The sequence below is a fragment of the Lytechinus pictus genome, chromosome 5 (assembly GCF_037042905.1).
Source record: "Lytechinus pictus isolate F3 Inbred chromosome 5, Lp3.0, whole genome shotgun sequence".
NCBI lineage: Eukaryota > Metazoa > Echinodermata > Echinoidea > Temnopleuroida > Toxopneustidae > Lytechinus > Lytechinus pictus.
Window position 1 is genome coordinate 14,694,561 of NC_087249.1, and position 18,268 is coordinate 14,712,828.

The window sequence follows — 18,268 nt, forward strand, 5'->3', positions numbered from 1 at the left end:
TGAAAATGCAAGTCAAATCACAATGGAGAGCTGAGAGGAGGCCTTTGTCGAAAGCTGGTGGACCGGGACAGCATCGGAATCTCTTAACTCTGGACAACGACGTATTTGCAATTGTTCGTCCAGTGCAAATATTCGGATGATCTGCTGTCCCAGTCTACCAACTTTCGACAAAAGCCTCTCAATTCTCCATTGTGGTTTTAATTCCATTTTCAAAGGAATCGATGCGTTGTAGAGAGTGTCTCCGTAGTAAATGCGAAAACTCTCTGTTCTCTACTTTTGCAGGGATTTCTACCACATTTTTTCCTACTTCTTGGTGTTTCTGAACGTGATTGTTGGGATGTTGTCCTGCGTGATTCGAATCTTGACTGGTCTTTTTGTTGGTGTCTTTCTCTTGTGTCGTATTGATCGTCCAATCTTGATGCGGGGATATGAACATCTAGACCAATGTAAGATGATTACCTGTTTGAATTATCGCGATCATCACCGTTGTCGTTGTCATGATCATCATCAATGCCACCGTCGTCGTTGCTATCATCATCATCATCATCATCACTATTATCATTATAATTACCACTATCATCACTATCATCAATACCACCAACGTCATCATCTTTATCATCGTCATCATGGTCATTATTTCCAAAATCAGTCTCGTCCCAACACCTTACCAGTCCACCACAATCATCATCATTATTGTCAAAATCTTGAATATGCCTACCATTATCATCGTCATCATCATCATCATCATTATCATCATCATCATCATCATCATTATCACCATCATCATCATCATCATCATTAGTTTTATTTATTTACAACTCGTGGGATGGAACACTCTATCAGCAAATGCATTTTTCTGTGGGGGTCCATAGTTTTTCATTTTTTCCTCATCACCATCATTATTATCATCATCATCATCATCTTCATTCTCATGATCATTACCACCACCATCATCGTCATCGCTGTTTTCACGTCTCGTTTTAGGAATGTCCATCTTCAACTTAAATATTGATCTTAACAAGATATGAACGTAGTTCAGCTACTCTATTTTAATCATCACTTGTTTTTCTTTTTTTTTCTCATTTGATCATTATCATTATCACTCCTAATTGTTGCCGTGATAGCCATGAATGCAATTTTCCCACCACAACCTCCGATTCTTATATTTTTCACCCAATTTTCAAATTTATCGCCGTTGATGCAATCCCTTTGTCTTCTTAATTTTATCTGCTTCTAGCATACCAGGCCTACATCGGCAATCTCAACATGATCAATGCGCACAGTCATCCCGTGGTCGTCGTCTTCTGTCAGATACTCGTCAACCGGATCATCAGTCGTAAGCGAGCCAAGCTGGGGAGGGGAGGAGCCTCCGACATGGCAGCGTCTTACAGCTTCGTGGAGCATGATGTCGGTATGTGCCAATATTACGATTGTGATGATGATGATGGTGGTGGCGATTGTGATGATGATGAAGATGGAAATGAACAAATAATGATAATAATGGTGGTGGTGGTGATGATGACGCTGATGAAGATGATGATGATGATGATGTTTTTGATGATGATGATGCTGATGATGATGATGATTCACAAACTGCAAGTTCCACCATTAAAAGGCATCCTTTTATTTTAACTTGCTATATTGCTATGATCTGGAAAAGCTATATATATATATAAATATATATATATATATATATATATTTACTTAACTTTTCATTTTTTCCTATGGTAACGTTTTACGAATAATTCCTAGGTCTGTCAGAGCCAAATTTTATTTTTACATCGCAAATTTAACGCAATGTCAGCATGCCGTAATGCCTTTTGCTCATCTTTGCTTGTTTATTATTGCTTTATTTAGCTAAACTTTCTCCCCCTCTCTCTCTTTTATTTCCCCTGTTCTGTGTGACTGTGATGTCATTATGTTTGCATGTAGATCGATCTAATTCAAAGACAAACTCGTTTGGAATAGTCAGCTATGGCAGTACACATAACACTTCGAGCACATTGGGCAGTAAGTCACTCTCTCACGTATTAAAATCGTCAGAATTTGTGACGTCACTACGCACAGCATTATGACATCACCGATCATGCAATCATTCATTTATTCTTTCAATCACTCAAACGTAACGTCGAAGACTCATCATTTGGAATCATCTGCTCGTACATTACAGTGAATTTCATTTATTGTGTTACCTTCACTGAATTGGGTTCATCATCTCATGAGGGTTTTTTTTTTTGCTTCCACGACCACGACGGATTCAAGAACAAAGTAAATGTATCGAAAATGCCCGTCAAGTGAAAATTAAATATGCAGAACAGCCGGGAGGCTTTTGTCGAAAATTGATGAACCGGAACAACAGATCGTTCTAAGTTTCGGTGCTGACGAAACGTTGCAAATATATCGTTTGTCCAGCGTCACGGGCGACACTGCTATTTTGATTCACCGATTTTCGATAAAGACTCCTTTGTCATGAAGAGCTTTTGAAAATAGATTCTCTACTTTCCAGAATCGTCTACTTAGTGGCTGCAAAAACTCCCTCATTGGTTAGCTTTCTGACAGTTCCTATAGAGTTCCGAAGCGATGATGCCAGTTGCCATGGTGTCATGGCGGCCTGGTTCTAAAAAAATGTACCCGTCGAATGAAAGCGTGTGTTTCTCATAGGAGAAAATGGCTGCTATCGGAATTTGATCGCTTGCAACCTATTTTTCAGAAAAGCCAAAGACATTTGCAAACTGTACAGACGATCGTCAGATGCGAGTCTGTTTAGAACCAGCCCGCCATGACACCATGGCAACTGACGTCACACTTCGGTACTCTATTCTTATAGCAAGAGTACATCTTAGCCAATCAAAATCAAGGACAATTATCAGATCTGACAACTTTTCAGATGACAAATGTTTATGAAACGCTCTCCGTGTATGAGGGGGGGGGGGGGTGGGGGTGTTGAGGGGTACCCCATCGTTTTATAGATTGTAAAAATACAAATCTGATGCGAATTGCTACGACTCGACGGGTCAATTTTAAAGTATTTTAGTTATTTCCATTCCATGTCGTATCGGCGGAGCAAATTGCGCCATTTGCATAAAATAATCTACATTTTATGGAGTAAATGAATTAGGGATGCATTGCTTCGAGTCGATGCGACGGTCACATTCGTAGGTCTACTATTGTACTTATTTCCATTTCATTACGTGTGTGCGTTTGAGCGTAGGATGTCCATCTTTTCTTGATTTTTAATGAGGTCACATCAAACAATATTGATATTGAATAGTCATTTTTCAATTACTGTACTTGTGTATAGATGTGTTCTAAATAAAATGAATTAATCTTTTAAGCCTATGAAATGCTTATGAGGCCGTGAAAGCCCGAAATGATTAGAGTTTAATAAAGCTCTTGACCAGGATGAGAATATACCACGGACAGAGACAGTCTATACTGTGTAAATTAACCTGTCAGCCGGACTCCAAAATTCACACCAATAACAAAAATTGCTGAGGCGTGGTCGCGGAGCGAGAGAGAAATAAAGAGGGGGGGGAGCAAGGGAGCCCTTTGTTTTAAAATCGATTGATTTGCTGATGTTTTTGAGAAAATAATATTTATGAAGGAGCGATTGAGACATGGTACACCCCGGGGATACACTGTAAAAAATGAAGTGCTAATTTAGCACTTACATTGCTTGTATAATGACTGCACTACGAGTACTGATTTTCTAGTTCAAATTTAAACTAGAAAATCAGCACTCGTAGTGCAGTCACTATACAAGCACTGTAAGTGTTAGATTAGCACTTCATTTTTTACAGTGTATAGGAATGGGAATAGAGAAAGGGGGTGGGGAATCAAGGGCGTAGGCCGGGGGGGGGGGTTGCACTGGGTGCACGTGCTCCCTCCCGCTGAGGCATAGGAGTTTCGACACTGGCAAGCAAAACGAAATTTGTACCCCTTTTTCTGCTTTCAACAGCTGATTTTTCAAAATTTATTTCCACCTCCCCAAGATGTGCACCCACCATACCACTTATTTCCACCAGGGAGTGCCCCTCCCCATGCTCAAACCAGCCTACGCTCTTGGGAATGTGGGTGATGGGATTCGAATTTAGAAACATAAAGTGCCGTTCAAAATAAATTCAATATTAATTGCAATTTATTTATTCAACACAATGTACAGCACAAAAAACCTTTACATTCACGATTTATTTAAGCCGTTTTTAAACTGTAGCTAAAAGCTTTTAATGTGATCGAAATCAAATAACAGCAATAATGTAACGATCGATCATTCAACCACCGTAAAAAGCACATAAAAACTCATATGCAGATATCACGTTTAAGGGCAAAACGAGACGAGGTGAATGGCGTTAAGTATAGTGAAATATTATTTCTGGGTTAATGTAGAGGCTTTTATGCGCCACTTGGTGTTTGCGTCCATCGTCATCATGTTGGGTCCATTTATTTAAACTTAAAATCAACAATATAGATTGGTTGTGTTTGTATCTATATCATATCATGTTTGTCACCTTTATGATACATATTCACTATCATCTACTATTTTTAAGGATCCTGTCGTTTTTCCTTATGAACTATACAAGTTGCATATCAATATTTCTCAAGATTAATATCCTTACATCTGCAAAAGAGTCCAAATAGATGCCGAATCGTACACTCTCAGAAATATTGGGCAACATACTGTCCATACAACGATAATTATTGGTTAAAACTTTATCCAATTCTGGGTAGTTTTAAACCAATAATGTGTGCTTTGGGTGAAAATTACACAGTATTGGTTGAAAACTACCCAGAGTTACATACTTTTTAAAACCAATTGTTGTGTGGGCAGTATGCTGCTCAACATTGTAAGAGTGTAGACGATCATAATGATCTATAGACCAATGCCTTTTGCCAAACTTGGAAGCTACACACTAGCATCAAACCAACGAAACAGACTCTTTATCGATCAAACTCTTACGTTAAATATTTTGAATGGCTAGTTATCATCGGTCCTGAAAACATAGAGCGCTTTTTGACAGACATCGACCTATATATTGTTCAAACATGTATTATATGTAATTTGTTTTGCTGTTGTTCTGCTCTGAAGCAGAACAACAGTGCCTTAAGCACATTGGCTGCGGAAGCCAAAAATTTTAGGGGGGACGCAGGAAAAAAAAAAGGTTATCAACCAAAATTTCAGGGAGGGACTACCAAATTTTTTTGACAAGCAAAAAAAAAAGCAAAAAAAAGGTCATCAACAAAAAATTTAGGGGGAGATCGTCCCCCGCCTCAAATTTAGGGGGGAAACGTCCCCCCGTCCCCCGCTTCCGCCGCCTATGCTTAAGCATCTAATCAAGATGGAAAGTGCGCTAAATAAGTCTCATGTATTATTATTTATTATTTTTATATTCAAAGTCGGTTTCGTTGGTGTGACTGCAGCATCGATTTACTTTCAAAATCGCATTGTAGCGGCATGTACAGTGTGAACATGGTGAAGCAAACTTAACTTTAAAATCCCTGCCCCCTTCATATCATAGCTCCCCTCTCTTTCTTTACAAGTTTTCGCGTTTCTTTTCTCATTTTTACACCATTTTCTTGCCCAGAGAGCATATCTCCGCAAGCTCGAGCCACGATGCGATGGCAGCTCGCTTACACTCTCCTCTTCAATCCCAGTCTCCTGGGCACCCGGAAGCGATCCCGTCAGATGACCTACAAGGAGATGGAGAAACGCATCCTCAAGGTGGCGACTCTGCTTCCTCACCGGCAGCAGGTCCTGAAGCGATCCAAGGAGGCATTCTCAGGTGGTCAGATCGGGTTAGTGGGACCCACTGAAAGGGTCCGATCAGCTCCAGGGCTGTTCGTTAAACACCTGGAAGACGACAAGCTGGCCGCCATGCTGCTGAACCGAGAGCTCATGGACGACCGTTCCGACGTCGAGGAAGACACACCAGCAGAGGTCAGCGACGTTGACGTTGTCGAGGTCAAAGTGAAGGACGATGCTGCAGAGACCATTCGAAACCAGGAGGGTGACGAGGGGAAACGGTCTGGGTTTGAGAGCCGTGTCGAAGACGATGTTGTTGGAAACAGTGTGCGCCACGATATGAAAAGCAAACGAGGGACGGGTGAATTGAATGAACTGACACACCTGTCTGAGTTTAGCCAGGGTTCACAATCATCCGAAGACACTGATAAGAATTCAAGCAATGCACGTCAAAATGAACGAACATCAGGTCTACATGTCAACGACAGTGTCGTTGATGTAGACGTTTGTGCCCAAGAACCGAGTAAAATTGTAGTTTATCTCGACGGCCCGTCATCATCGAGCACGGGAGATCACGATCACGCTGAATCGAAGGACCGCTTGTAATTATATTGAGGACTGTACATTGCGTCCCAGAAAAAAAGAAATCGGAATTTCCATGTCCTTTTTTTTCTTCAAAGGCAAATGAATTATGATATTTAATTTACATATTCGTATCATTCAATTATTCTTCTTTATTCTGATACCTAATATGTGACGAACACTTCACGCATTATTGAGCAAAACGAGTTTGAAAATTTAATGCCAAAACTAGGTCGCGCAAAAATATTGGACAAGATTGGTTCGTGATACGACGAACGTGCTGATTCGACGATTTGTATTCTTTGTTAAGATAATTGTTTGTAATCCGCCATGCGTAAACAATTTGGTAACTTAAAGGTGTTTGTGTCAAATTAGACATGAGATTCCTTCCTTGCCATGAGTATCAAATTTATAGTAAAAACATATTTAATCATTGTGAAATCTATCTCTGAAAACGGATTTCCTTTTTTGGGACGCACTGTATATATAAGGTTGTATAACAAATCAAAGTTGTTTTTGCTTTTTAACTTTTTCGAATTCTTCATCACGAAATGGCACTAGGTGACGCCATTTGTATAATGTCTCTGATAGTTCACCACTAGCGTACCTACGGGGGGGGCAGAGGGGGCAGTCTGCCCCCCCTGACGAACCACAACCCATGCAAAGGACGTATCCCTGCCCCCCCCTGACGAGCTTGAAAGACCTTTTTTGCCCCCCCCCTGACTAGCCTGAAGACCTTTATTGCCCCCCCCCCCTGACGAGCTTGAAGCTCTTTTTTTTTTTTTTTTTTTTTGCTTGACAATTTTTTTTCTGGTACCAAATCCTTCATTTGAGATTGAAGACATTTTTTTTTGTGGTTTTTTTTTTTTTTGCTTGTCAAATTTTTTTCTGGTACGAAATCCTTCATTTGTGATTGAAGACCTTTTTTTTTTTTTGCTTGTCAAATTTTTGGCGGACGGTTTTGACCCCCCACCCCTGTGGAAAATCCTAGGTACGCCACTGTAGTTCACACTTATGTCTTTGCACATCGTTCGCTTTTAATAATACTATAAATACTAGGCTACACCGTCATCATTATATCCTGAATTATGATGATGGGTATCATGATATATTACGAATAAAGGCGCAGAGAGAAGAACGAGAGAAAGAGATAGGCAAACGAGGGGGACATAGAGTTAGAGGGGAAGACTTAATAAAAATGGGGAGAGAGCTTAACCTTGTACCAGTTGAGAGATAACACATCACAAAAAACATGATGAAACTGACTTATTCTAAATGAACCAAATTGTCGAAATGCTCTACCCTGCTCCACTGTCCTTTAACACGCTGTTAAATTTAGCCATGCAAAAGGATAATCCGTTAAAAGGGTTTTTGATTCAGTCGCAATGGGCGTCCTACAAAATGCTGTCGATGCCATAAATATGATGAATGTGTATTATTAATAACCCTTTCATTAATCCAATCCAAATCACCACGACTCGAAAGTGAAGAATGTGATGAAAGCTATGTAATCGGGTCAATTCCTAATGAATAAATTCGCAGTCTTAAATAATTCATCATTAAAACATGTATGATGGTGAAGAGTTTTAATAAACAGACGGTACGCTTCTGTCATTCACTGCGAGGGTATTATGTTATGATAACTGGCCAATCTTTTAATTGGCACCTCTTTTACAGTGCTCGTTGAAATGTCATTAGAAATAAATCATTGCATTGTATTACAAAAGTCGTATGGTACATAATTATGTTTCGAAGACGAATTACCATGATTACAGTTTCTATCTACAAAATGAAAATGGATATTGATGAATTATGCCATTTTATGAGCAGTCAAGGATAAACGTTCTTTTGTCATTAGGTTTCCTGTGTGTTTCGAGAACGAGGACGTGTTTAAAATGATCATTAAGATCTACAAAGGAACGGACGTTATATTGAAAAAGAAAGAAAGGCAGAATGGAGAGGGAGAGACAGGGAGGGAAGATGAAAAAGAAGGGGGGTGACGAAGTGTCGTGTTGAAAATTAAAAAGATGTGCAAAGGAAAGCGAATTAAATTCTTCATTATATGATGTTTCTATAGGAGTATTCCTTATGCACCCTATAAACTAATAAGATAAGGTGTTTAATGAGGAAGAGGGGGGGGGGGGGGTAGAGGGGAGACGAGGAGGGGAAGTGAGGTGTTATTTATTTATTTAATGTATCGTGTACAGAGGGGTCGGGGTGAAGAGAGAGGATGTCGAAAGAGTGAAGTGAGATCGAGAGAAAGAGGAAGAGGGAGAGAGGAATTAGAAAGTGATATGAACATGATGAAATGACAAAGGTTGACATTAATTAATTAATAAAGTACCAACTACCCCCCCCCCACAAAAAATTACCACGGAGAAAAAAGTACATAATTATTCATTGCAGCTGTATATAGCCGCATAAAAAAAGGAGATAAGGGAGCGATCGGCTATCGAAGGAATGTTTCTTTTTAATTTTACAAACGAAGAAAAGGGCAGGTTCTGGAATGGGCTTTGCGAATTTTTTGACATTGTAAACATCTGTTACGGGGAGGGCTGGTGAATATACACTCTGCATGTCGGGAATCATAAGTTTGTTTTATATTTATTATCTTTAGAAATGATAAGATATTTGTAATAATTATAAAATAAACGTTTACATGCTTTCCCCTCATTCCGTTTGAAGCTGACAAAATTGAATAAGATATGTTCATCTAAACGACAAGCTTGCTGTATCTAGGCCTATATCGTAGAAGATACACAGATAAAATCCGTTCCAATCCTCTTTTTTTGCGTGATCACGCTTCAAAGAAACCTATTTTGCAGTAGGACTTAATTTGTTGTCCGCGAAATGGCCAGAGTGGAGGATCACTCGACGGAAAATGAGAATTAATGCATCGCTTCGAGTGCAAACCACTTCATAAAAAACTATTACAGTCATAAATAATATGGACCTACTAGTATGTCCATGTAAATACCGAGATTGAAATTCTCCGAATATGTGGAATGTTTGCAGAAAAAATTAAATCAAACCATCGGAATAGAGAGCACAGATAAAGGATATTCAATGGTATTATCAAAGTAAGTCTTGACCGGCGGATTTAAAAAAAATGTTTAAAAAATCTTAGAATAAAGACTATCAGACTATGGAGCACGTCCCTCTGGCGTCATGGTTGACCTATTGGGATGTGCGTTTGCATCTATCTTCCCTTCTCCTTTTCTTTCTCTTACTTTATCGTCCTCTCTTCTTTCTCTCTCCCTCTCCCCTTTCTTTTCTCTCCCTCTCCTTTTCTCCTTTGCCATTTCTTCCATCTCTCCCTTTCCCTTCCCCTTTTCTCTCTCTCCTATTTTCCTTTCTTTCACCGCTCCCTTTATTCTCCTTTTCTCCTTTTCCTTCCTTTTCTTTCCCATCTTCCATTCCTTTCATTTCCTTCTCTTTTTCTCTATCCCCCTTTCCTTTTCCCTCCCTCTTCCTTTCTTTTCCTTCACTTTTTCCCCTCTCTTTCCCCCTCTCCCCTTCTTTCTTTCACTTCTCCCCTTTTTCTTCCTTTGATTCTTCTTCTGTCTGTCTCCTTTTTTGGAGGGGGGGGGGGCATTCATTATCATGGAAACCCTACCAGGGTAGGATTTTAAGTGAGTGTCTGTTAAGACGGAGCATGGAGGCTCCCACTTGTGGTTTTATCACCTCATTGAAGAATTTCATCCCCCTCTTTCTACCCGCCCTCTGCCAGGGCACAGTCTATTAAAACGGGGGTTCAATTAGTCTTCTACATGGATATTGTGTAATCATGCAGCTAAATATTAAAAAAATATAAACCAGAGACAAACCATGCAGAGATCATGGTTTCGTTTTAGGCTATCTAATTCAAGAAACATATCTTAGAACATTTTACATAGTAAATTTCATGACGAAAGTGTTAAAAACATAAATGGATGAATCTTTTGATATCTGATATGTCTTGCACTGGTTTCGAGGTTTTCAAAATAGAGTTGTATGAAAGTAAAGATACAGCAGCAAAGAGTAAAAAGAGAGAAGATAGAGACGGGGAAGGGGTGAGAGAGAGCAAGAAAGATAGATATAGAGGGGTAGAGAGAGATAGATAAAGAGAGGGGAAGGGGCGGTAGTTTCTCTTTCATAGTTCTATAGCTTGTAACAAGAGAATATGGTGTTGTACTAATGTGAGTATCCACGTGCCCTGAATGATTTAAATCACGGTATCAAGGTTTATTTTTACACTATCTAATTTATTTCGAAATACGGGAAGTTTCTACCGCCATGAACTTCCTATTTACTTTCACTCCCAGATGATGTGTGTTCATGTTGACGTATATATTCATGTTTTAGGTCACATATTTCTCTACAATAGCTCTACCATACCTCGCCCGTAAACCCATCGTACTTTCCACAACGAAATGATCTCCCAGCTTGGACGACAATTAGCTCTGATCGAAATATTATCGTACATACTACTTAATTAAGTCATAACGGGCATCGTAGCCTCTACGACTTTGTCCAGTATGATGTTCTCTAAGCCCATATCCCGTAGATTTGTCGTAAATATCACGGCATGTTCATCGCATTGGCATTGCAGGTAGAACGCGCTGATCGTAGAGTAATTGTTAGATTTAATTAGGTAGGCTTGCGTGGTAGATATAAATCGTGGTGATATCGCAAGGTCACCGCCTGATCTCTATAGTACGATTTATGCATAGAGGATGATAAACGCGCTGGACAATGATACCATTCTCCCAAGATGTCCGCACAGGCTCTGTTCACTTTTGGTTACGTAAAAAAAAACATTGCTGCACGAATTCATTGCGTGCAAGGACGATCACAGCGGCTGAAGAAACCTTCAGGATCGTGCATGATATTATGTACGACGTTTGCAGTCAACTGTGACATCAGCATTTATTAAGGGGGAGGTGTCTTTGGGCCAACACATTTACTAACGGAACATGTAATGATTACTTTTTGCAGACAAAATTAATCATCCTACTAATGCCATCTTTCGTATGTAGGAAATGCTTTGGCTTGTATCCAGGTGTTTGTTCCGCTGCCAAAAATTGGCATCGCTGTGGCAGTATTCCTGTATACAAGAGTTAAGGACGATACAGCAAAACAACAGAAAGAAAGGAGTCATAAAGAATAGATTAAGATAAAACTGATTGATTAATAGACAAATTCTGCTCATCTGAACAAGAGTACATGGAAAAAATGAGGTTAACGTGGTTACTAGATTTTTACTGTACTTCGATAATAAAAATGAGAACATGATTTGAAAATAAAGATAATTTGACATTACACATTGATATACATATTTTATAGATATATAAACATATGTTGACAGTTCCATATAATGCACATAAGGGCAATTATTTTGCGCACAGAGAAAAACTCGTTTAGGCGGTGTTTGGCAATAATTTGGTCACGCATGTGTACAGCAATACATTTGACTCCCCCGGGCGTTTCTTGAACTAGATCCATAATGTTTCAAAGTTATGATGGCAATTCAACAAACACTCCCAACATGGCCAAAGTTAATTGACCTTAGATGACCTTGGTCATACATGTATGACCTGAAACTCACACATGATGTTATGTGATACTTGATTGCTCTTATACCTAAGTTGCATTAACTAGATCCATAAGCTTTTAAAGTTATGATGACATTTCAAAAACGTAACCTTGGTTAAAGATTTCGACATTTATTCCCCCTACATGGTCTAAGTTAATTGACCCTAAAAAACCTAAAAAATCTTGGTCATGTGACCTGAAACTCGGGCAGGATGTTAAGTAATACTTAATTATCCTTATGCCCAGGTTTCATGAATTAGGTCCGTACACATTTCAAAGTTCAATGTTGACAACGCCGTCGGAAAAGAGGCCCCATAGTCTCACTCAGCAATGCAGGCGAGACAAAAACTCTTTTTTTTTTCAGAGTTTGTATTTTATACAACAGTCCGCAGTTCCGTTTTTTTTAAGCTAACACCAAGTTTGTTTAAACTACAACAGCAAGTGTTAAAACAGCATTCGGTTTAAATCTAAATTCGTGTTGTTTCAACACTTCCATCATGACTTGTGGCCTTGTGGTCATTATGCTATATATTCTATATACAGATTCTGGGCTGCATTTTTTGCAGCGGATACGTTAATCTCATTCTGCTTTTTGTGCTAAGGCAGAACGGTATTTTCTGTTAATCATAAAGTATTATGAAATTCATGAATGATCAATATTTTATTTTGCCAATTTTGCTATAAGAATTACCAGTGGATATATGTTCATAGAATTAACCAACTGTACTTTGCCCAACGTCAACATGGTCAATGCGACCACGATTATGGCCACCTTCATACCAGTGAAACCAAATCCAAACAAACCAAGCTTATTACGTTATTTCTAATGACAAACCATCGGTCGGTTTCGGGTCGGTTTCATTGGCGTGAGTGTAGCGTTAGATTACCACCAACATTGAGAAAAGAGCTTATTCCCCATCGGTCAAATGGCGGCGACTGCACGTAGACAAAATTCTTACCAACATTTTGTTACCCAATTTGATTTACCAGCTAGATTATATTAAAGAAAAAAAGACTTCTAGAAATTTAGCTTTAAATATTTTGCCCAAAGCTACGGTCCATGATAGTCAATAGAAAAAAGTCCATGAAGTTCAACCCTTATCGTAAATTTACAGTTAGCGGTATAATGCATTTCAATTGTTTAATTTATTTGTCAAACATTAGATCTGTCATTCTCATACCTGTGGGAGTATTCGTGTTCGAACAAAAATACATTTTTCAAAGTTATCTCTTTCCCTGTATAGCTCTCAAAAACGCAGATGGTTCGGGAATCCTATTCCAGTCACATCGCAATATGATCCTGAATATGACGCGAAAATGAGGATGGTTGAAGCCATAAATGATGGGGTTTAGGATACTCGACGCGGTCACCAGCACACCTAGGTAGACCAGCACCTTTCCGCTGTTCGGAATCGCCACTGCGATCGCGTACGGTATGATGGATACGAAGAACGCACAGACGACGTAAAACAGATTCCGCGTGATTTGCACCTCTCGACGCGTCGGCAGTTTCGCGCCCTTTTCAGTCTCCCCCGCAACCACATTGCCGTTCATTTCCTTGACGCTGTCCTTGGTTGCCTGCGTATTCGATAACTCCGTTGATGACGTGCTTGGAACGACGCGACGAGTGTTGCCGCCGTTTGATGTGAAGTTAGGTGATGGAGATCGTTTAAAGAACATCTTCTGGCGCAAGAAGCGATAGATCAGTCCGTAGCAGACCGTGATGACGACGAAGCAGGTGAATTGGATGATGGCGGCACCGACCTCGTAGATGAGAGCGTATCTGTGATTTCCGTCCATGAGACAAAGCTTATATTTATTGGTATAGCCGATCCTGCCATACCCAATGGCCTGTGGGAAAACCATTGTCATGAATGGGAATAGCCAGGAGAACGCGACCATGAGAAACACGTTGCGAGGCGAAAATATTTGCTCGTAACGGCGTCGGTCGGACGTAATGATAACGTAACGGTTGATTGCGATCTGCGCGAGGGTGATTACACTTGCTATGGCGGAACTGATTGCGACACCGCCGACAATGTTGCATAACGCATACGGTAGCATCCATCCTGTCCTGCTCAAAACACCACTGATCTGGAACGGGAGCACGAGGCAGGTCAGGAAATCCGTCACGCTAAGACTGACGACGAAGGCGTTTGTGGAAGTGTGCAGCTTTCTGGAAACAGAAACAGCCATTAAAACCAGGCCATTGCCGATGATGCCGACGATGAAGATGATGGCCATGAGGACTGCGACGGCGATTCGCTGGTTGTAATCAGTGAACTCAAATATTGGATTGGCCGTTGGCTCCATGTTAATCAGGGTCGAAACAGTGGCCGTCTCCATGTTGCGAAAATTGCTCCTTTGTAAAGTCAGATGACCTAAATCATGTAAATGACATTCCCCGTTAGTATGGCAAGGAAGATTTGTAGCAAATCGATTCACGTCACTACCATTTTTGAGAAGTCAAGTACTCGAGGTTATAAAGAAAGGCATACCACAAAGGCAAGTCACCACAACAGTAGGTTTTGTTTAGATGAAACACTATTTTTATACACCAGTTTATAAAATAACCAGATCGGAGTTTATTCTTAAACAACCGAATTTAGGCCCAATGCATCACTTTGCAAAATATGATTTTGATATAGGCTTATAAAAGCCATTTAATATACTTAAACCTCTAAACAAAGTCGAGTTGGTATTTCTTTGATGCCTAATTATCCTGAAACCAACCCAATGTTTGCCCGGCACGCGTACGTGTCTCCGCATCAGTCACTAAGCCGACTCATTCGAGGTAAATTTCTTCCTCCAACATCAGACTTGGCAAAGGCACATACAAAATTTTGCTGATATTGACAAGTCAAAAACGAGATTGCAATCCTTGATTTAATCCTTTCCAGACTAATTCATCTACGGTATTGGCATGAAAAGAGCACAACCAGCCTCCCCGGTTCACGCATCAAAATGTTCATTTCACTAAAAAGTAATATCATCAATATTGGTCATGCTGGTGTTTGATATGTAAAGTACATGTGACCCCTTTTTCAGATTGTGCGGATTCTAGCCTGTCTTTTGATAAACACGATAAAAGGCAAATTTAAGGTCATGAAGGTTGAAATTATAAAAAATGCCATGTATGGCGCCACTTTCGACTGCTCCCTCGAATCACGAAATAGAAGAAATTGAGCGTTTCAAATAAACAGATGCAAAATACTTTCAAAGGTCACTGTACACTGTTCTGGAAATATCCGTTCCAATCATTAAGAGTATTTGACTATCAGACAAACTAACTTTCTAATAATGCCATTAATCGTGAATGCTTTCTCGCAAATTATCGCGTCCTTTAAAACCTATATTTTCCCTTTTCAAAGTATGATTATCGATGAAGACTGCTCACCATGTTGATGTCGATGTGGATGTTCAGTTCGACGTCGAAAAATAAGAAAAGTCACTGCCGTCGTATACACGATCCAAATGCCAATTTGTTAATCTTTCTTGGAAGTTGTCGTTATCAATCCTTCCATGTTTAATTCCCAACAACCACATCATCTCAAAGATCCTCTTGAAATGCCTCGGTCATCAGAGTGGGTAATTACCTCCATCTCAAGAACTTCCGCACAACAGCGAGTTCATTAAGAAATAACTCACCTAACGCTAAAAACCTTGCTTGTTGACTCCCGTTTTTGGCATAATATGAAATCGGTAGCGTGCATTCGGTAAGCGATCGCTGGCGACTAATGAAATTGTTCGGCTTCCGTGATGGCATTGCGCGCCAAAACGTTCAAAGGTTCGCTGAATAAGCTTGGTTCGGAAATGAAGTTGGCGGTCATCTCGATCTGATGATTGTCGTTAATTTATCTCTGTCTGATGGCCTTGTTCCTTGTCTCCTCTTTTTACGATGTCGAGTGATTACTCGACTTAATTGGGAAACATGATTTGATTTAATGAGAGTGACCCGATTTAATGAGAAGCATGATGATTTAGTGAGTTTTACGGTGATACCTTAAATATAATTAGCGATGGAAATTCGTTTGTACATGTATGTGTCCCTGAAAAGAAAACATTACATGATAATAATGATAATATATTCCATTTATAAAACGCAGCTACTATAATTACATGATAGTTAATACTCTATACTGCGCTTGATACTTGGTATCTTATTATTACCCCGGCTGTAGCTGAGTCGCCATATAGGCTCTTCCAGGACTGGTACCCATTTACCTTACCTGGGTCGAATGCAGCATAATGTGGGTAAATTTCTTGCTAAAGGAAAACACGACATGGCTGGGATTCAAGCCCACGTCCATCTGATTGAAACACGTGAGACGTAACCACTAGACCAAGACGCCCTCATAATGAGGCATCTAATAAAGCAAAACCAATGATAAACATACATTCGATTCTTACACGAGTTAACGATTCTTGTATTGAAAATTTACGATCGCGCCGCACGTCTCTCATGATGTAAAGTATCACATTGGACAGTCAATTAATTGTACCAAAATTATTCAAATGTATTGTAGACTAATAATGCTGATTAGACCGTAAAATAAAAAATGGCTAAACTGCTGAACTTTGTTCTCCAAACTATTTTAGGATTCTTATCGAATGTATATCATGTATATTGGAAAAAATGGTGATATGTATAAATTTCCTATGTATTTTATTGTTTTGTAAATTTCTTTGTTTTTCGATTTTTTTTTATTGTTTGTTTTTCTGTGGAAATCATCGGCGACATTATTTCAGTTATTAACAACATGAAATCATTTGGTTTTAACCATTAAATATAATTATAAATTTATGAAGCTTTGCTAAATGCGGAATTTAAATTGGATTTGTACATGAATCACGTTTAAAAGTGTTTGACATGCACTTACAAATTCGCGAGACTTATATAAAAAAAATCATGGAAGTTTGCGGTGCAATCTATTTTGCATTACAGATTTATAGTGAAAAAATGTCGGCGGGTGGGGGGGGGGGGGCAAAACAGCCCCGAGTTAGGGTTAAGCAGTTGTTATACAAACCTACCAACAACAACATTCCCAATTCCCTTTACACTATAGCTTTAAAACGTCATCTAATATTATTTCTTTTTTTAAAGGCATACATAATCGATCATATTTGGTTGCTTGAACACTTAAAGGGATGCTCACGGCTGAACATATTTATAATTATCTAAATAAATAGAGTAATATTCACAAAGTAAAATGCTGAAAAAAATTCATCAAAGTCTGATAACTAATCAGAGCCAAGTTATTGAATTTTAAAGTTTAGCAATTTATTGTGAAAACAGTTATATTCACGCCATTATGAATATTCATTGGATGGACTGATGATGTCACATCTCATATTTCCCTTTTCTTATGTTATTACATGAAATCGTGAAATCATAATTGTTTAATTTTTTCATACACGTGTGAGTAATATGTCTCCCGTGTAATGATATAAGTTGCAGCAATGAATATCTCATGCACTTAATCAGTTGTTATTCCAATATTTTTGGTTCTTGGAGGAAATTTTGTTGAATAAACGTAATTTCATATAATAAAATAAAAAGAAGGGATATGACATCATCAGTATGCTCATTGAATATTCATGAAGATGATTCCTATATCTGTTTCACCGGAATAATGCAAATCTTCAAAATGCCATAACTTTGTTATTCCTTGTCCGATTTTGATCAAATTTCCAGTGTTTCGTTTGTCTGATTTTTCTTAATCTGTTAAAACCATATTATTTTCAGCCTGGAGTACCCCTTTAATGGACACAATTAACGTGACATAATTTTCTCTCATTGCCTAGTCAAGCTGGGTGAATTATTCAGTGAAACTATTATGGCCTAAATTTCTTTGTTTTATTTAATAGGGCCTAAAATATATTTGAAATTCAAATCAGCGTGATGTCGGGGTTGACTATGTCTTTATATAATTCAGGACTGCATTGTTACTTTAAAGGACAAATCCATCCCAACATAATGTTGGTTTGAATAAAAAGAGAAAAATCCAATAAGCACAACACTGAAAATTTCATCAAAATCGGATGTAAGATAAGAAAGTTATGACATTTTTAATTTTCGCTTAATTTTACAAAATAGTTAAATGCACATCCCGGTCGGTATGCAAATGAGGGAACTGATGACATCACTCACTCACTATTTCTTTTGTATTTTATTATATGAAATATGAAATATTCTCATCTTCTCCTCATTGTCCTGTGAAACAAACTAAGTCTTCTTTTGCCATGAACACGTGGACTTACCATTGTTTAACATTTTATGGTTCAGTCAACATGGTCAAGTTGGTCAAATTTGTAAAAATTTAAATATTGTATAATTCAAATAATAAAAAACAAAAGAAATAGTGAGTGAGG

At 38.8% G+C, this 18,268-nt stretch overlaps 2 protein-coding genes across 6 annotated transcripts in view; one reads left to right on the forward strand and one right to left on the reverse strand.

Annotated features, from left to right (window-relative positions):
- The window catches only part of LOC129262375 (stimulated by retinoic acid gene 6 protein-like), a 28,519-nt gene extending 20,622 nt beyond the window's left edge, over positions 1-7,897 (forward strand). Inside the window, exons 16-20 of one of the 5 annotated variants that reach the window (XR_010293652.1) lie at positions 283-446; positions 1,238-1,411; positions 1,933-2,010; positions 5,583-7,048; positions 7,328-7,897. Coding sequence is in view for 2 of the 5 variants with exons in the window: in XM_064099874.1 (XP_063955944.1) it covers positions 283-446; positions 1,238-1,411; positions 1,933-2,010; positions 5,583-6,346 (1,180 nt within the window). In the remaining 3 variants the exon portion in view is untranslated. Of the gene's footprint in view, positions 1-282; positions 447-1,237; positions 1,412-1,932; positions 2,011-5,582 lie in introns of all 5 variants that reach the window. The other 4 variants (XR_010293651.1, XR_010293653.1, XM_064099874.1 and 1 more) reach the window with 4 other exon arrangements.
- A 3,575-nt stretch (positions 7,898-11,472) lies between these two features.
- On the reverse strand, positions 11,473-15,739 carry LOC129260473 (5-hydroxytryptamine receptor 1F-like). The gene has a single exon (XM_064099876.1). It carries the CDS (start codon positions 14,240-14,242, stop codon positions 13,121-13,123), a length of 1,122 nt encoding a protein of 373 aa, XP_063955946.1. The 5' UTR covers positions 14,243-15,739; the 3' UTR covers positions 11,473-13,120.
- Between the last annotated feature and the right edge of the window lie 2,529 nt (positions 15,740-18,268).

Excerpts from the sequence above, each read along its gene's own strand:
- LOC129260473 (XM_064099876.1), bottom strand. The coding sequence starts at position 14,242 with ATGGAGACGGCCACTGTTTCGACCCTGATTAACATGGAGCCAACGGCC.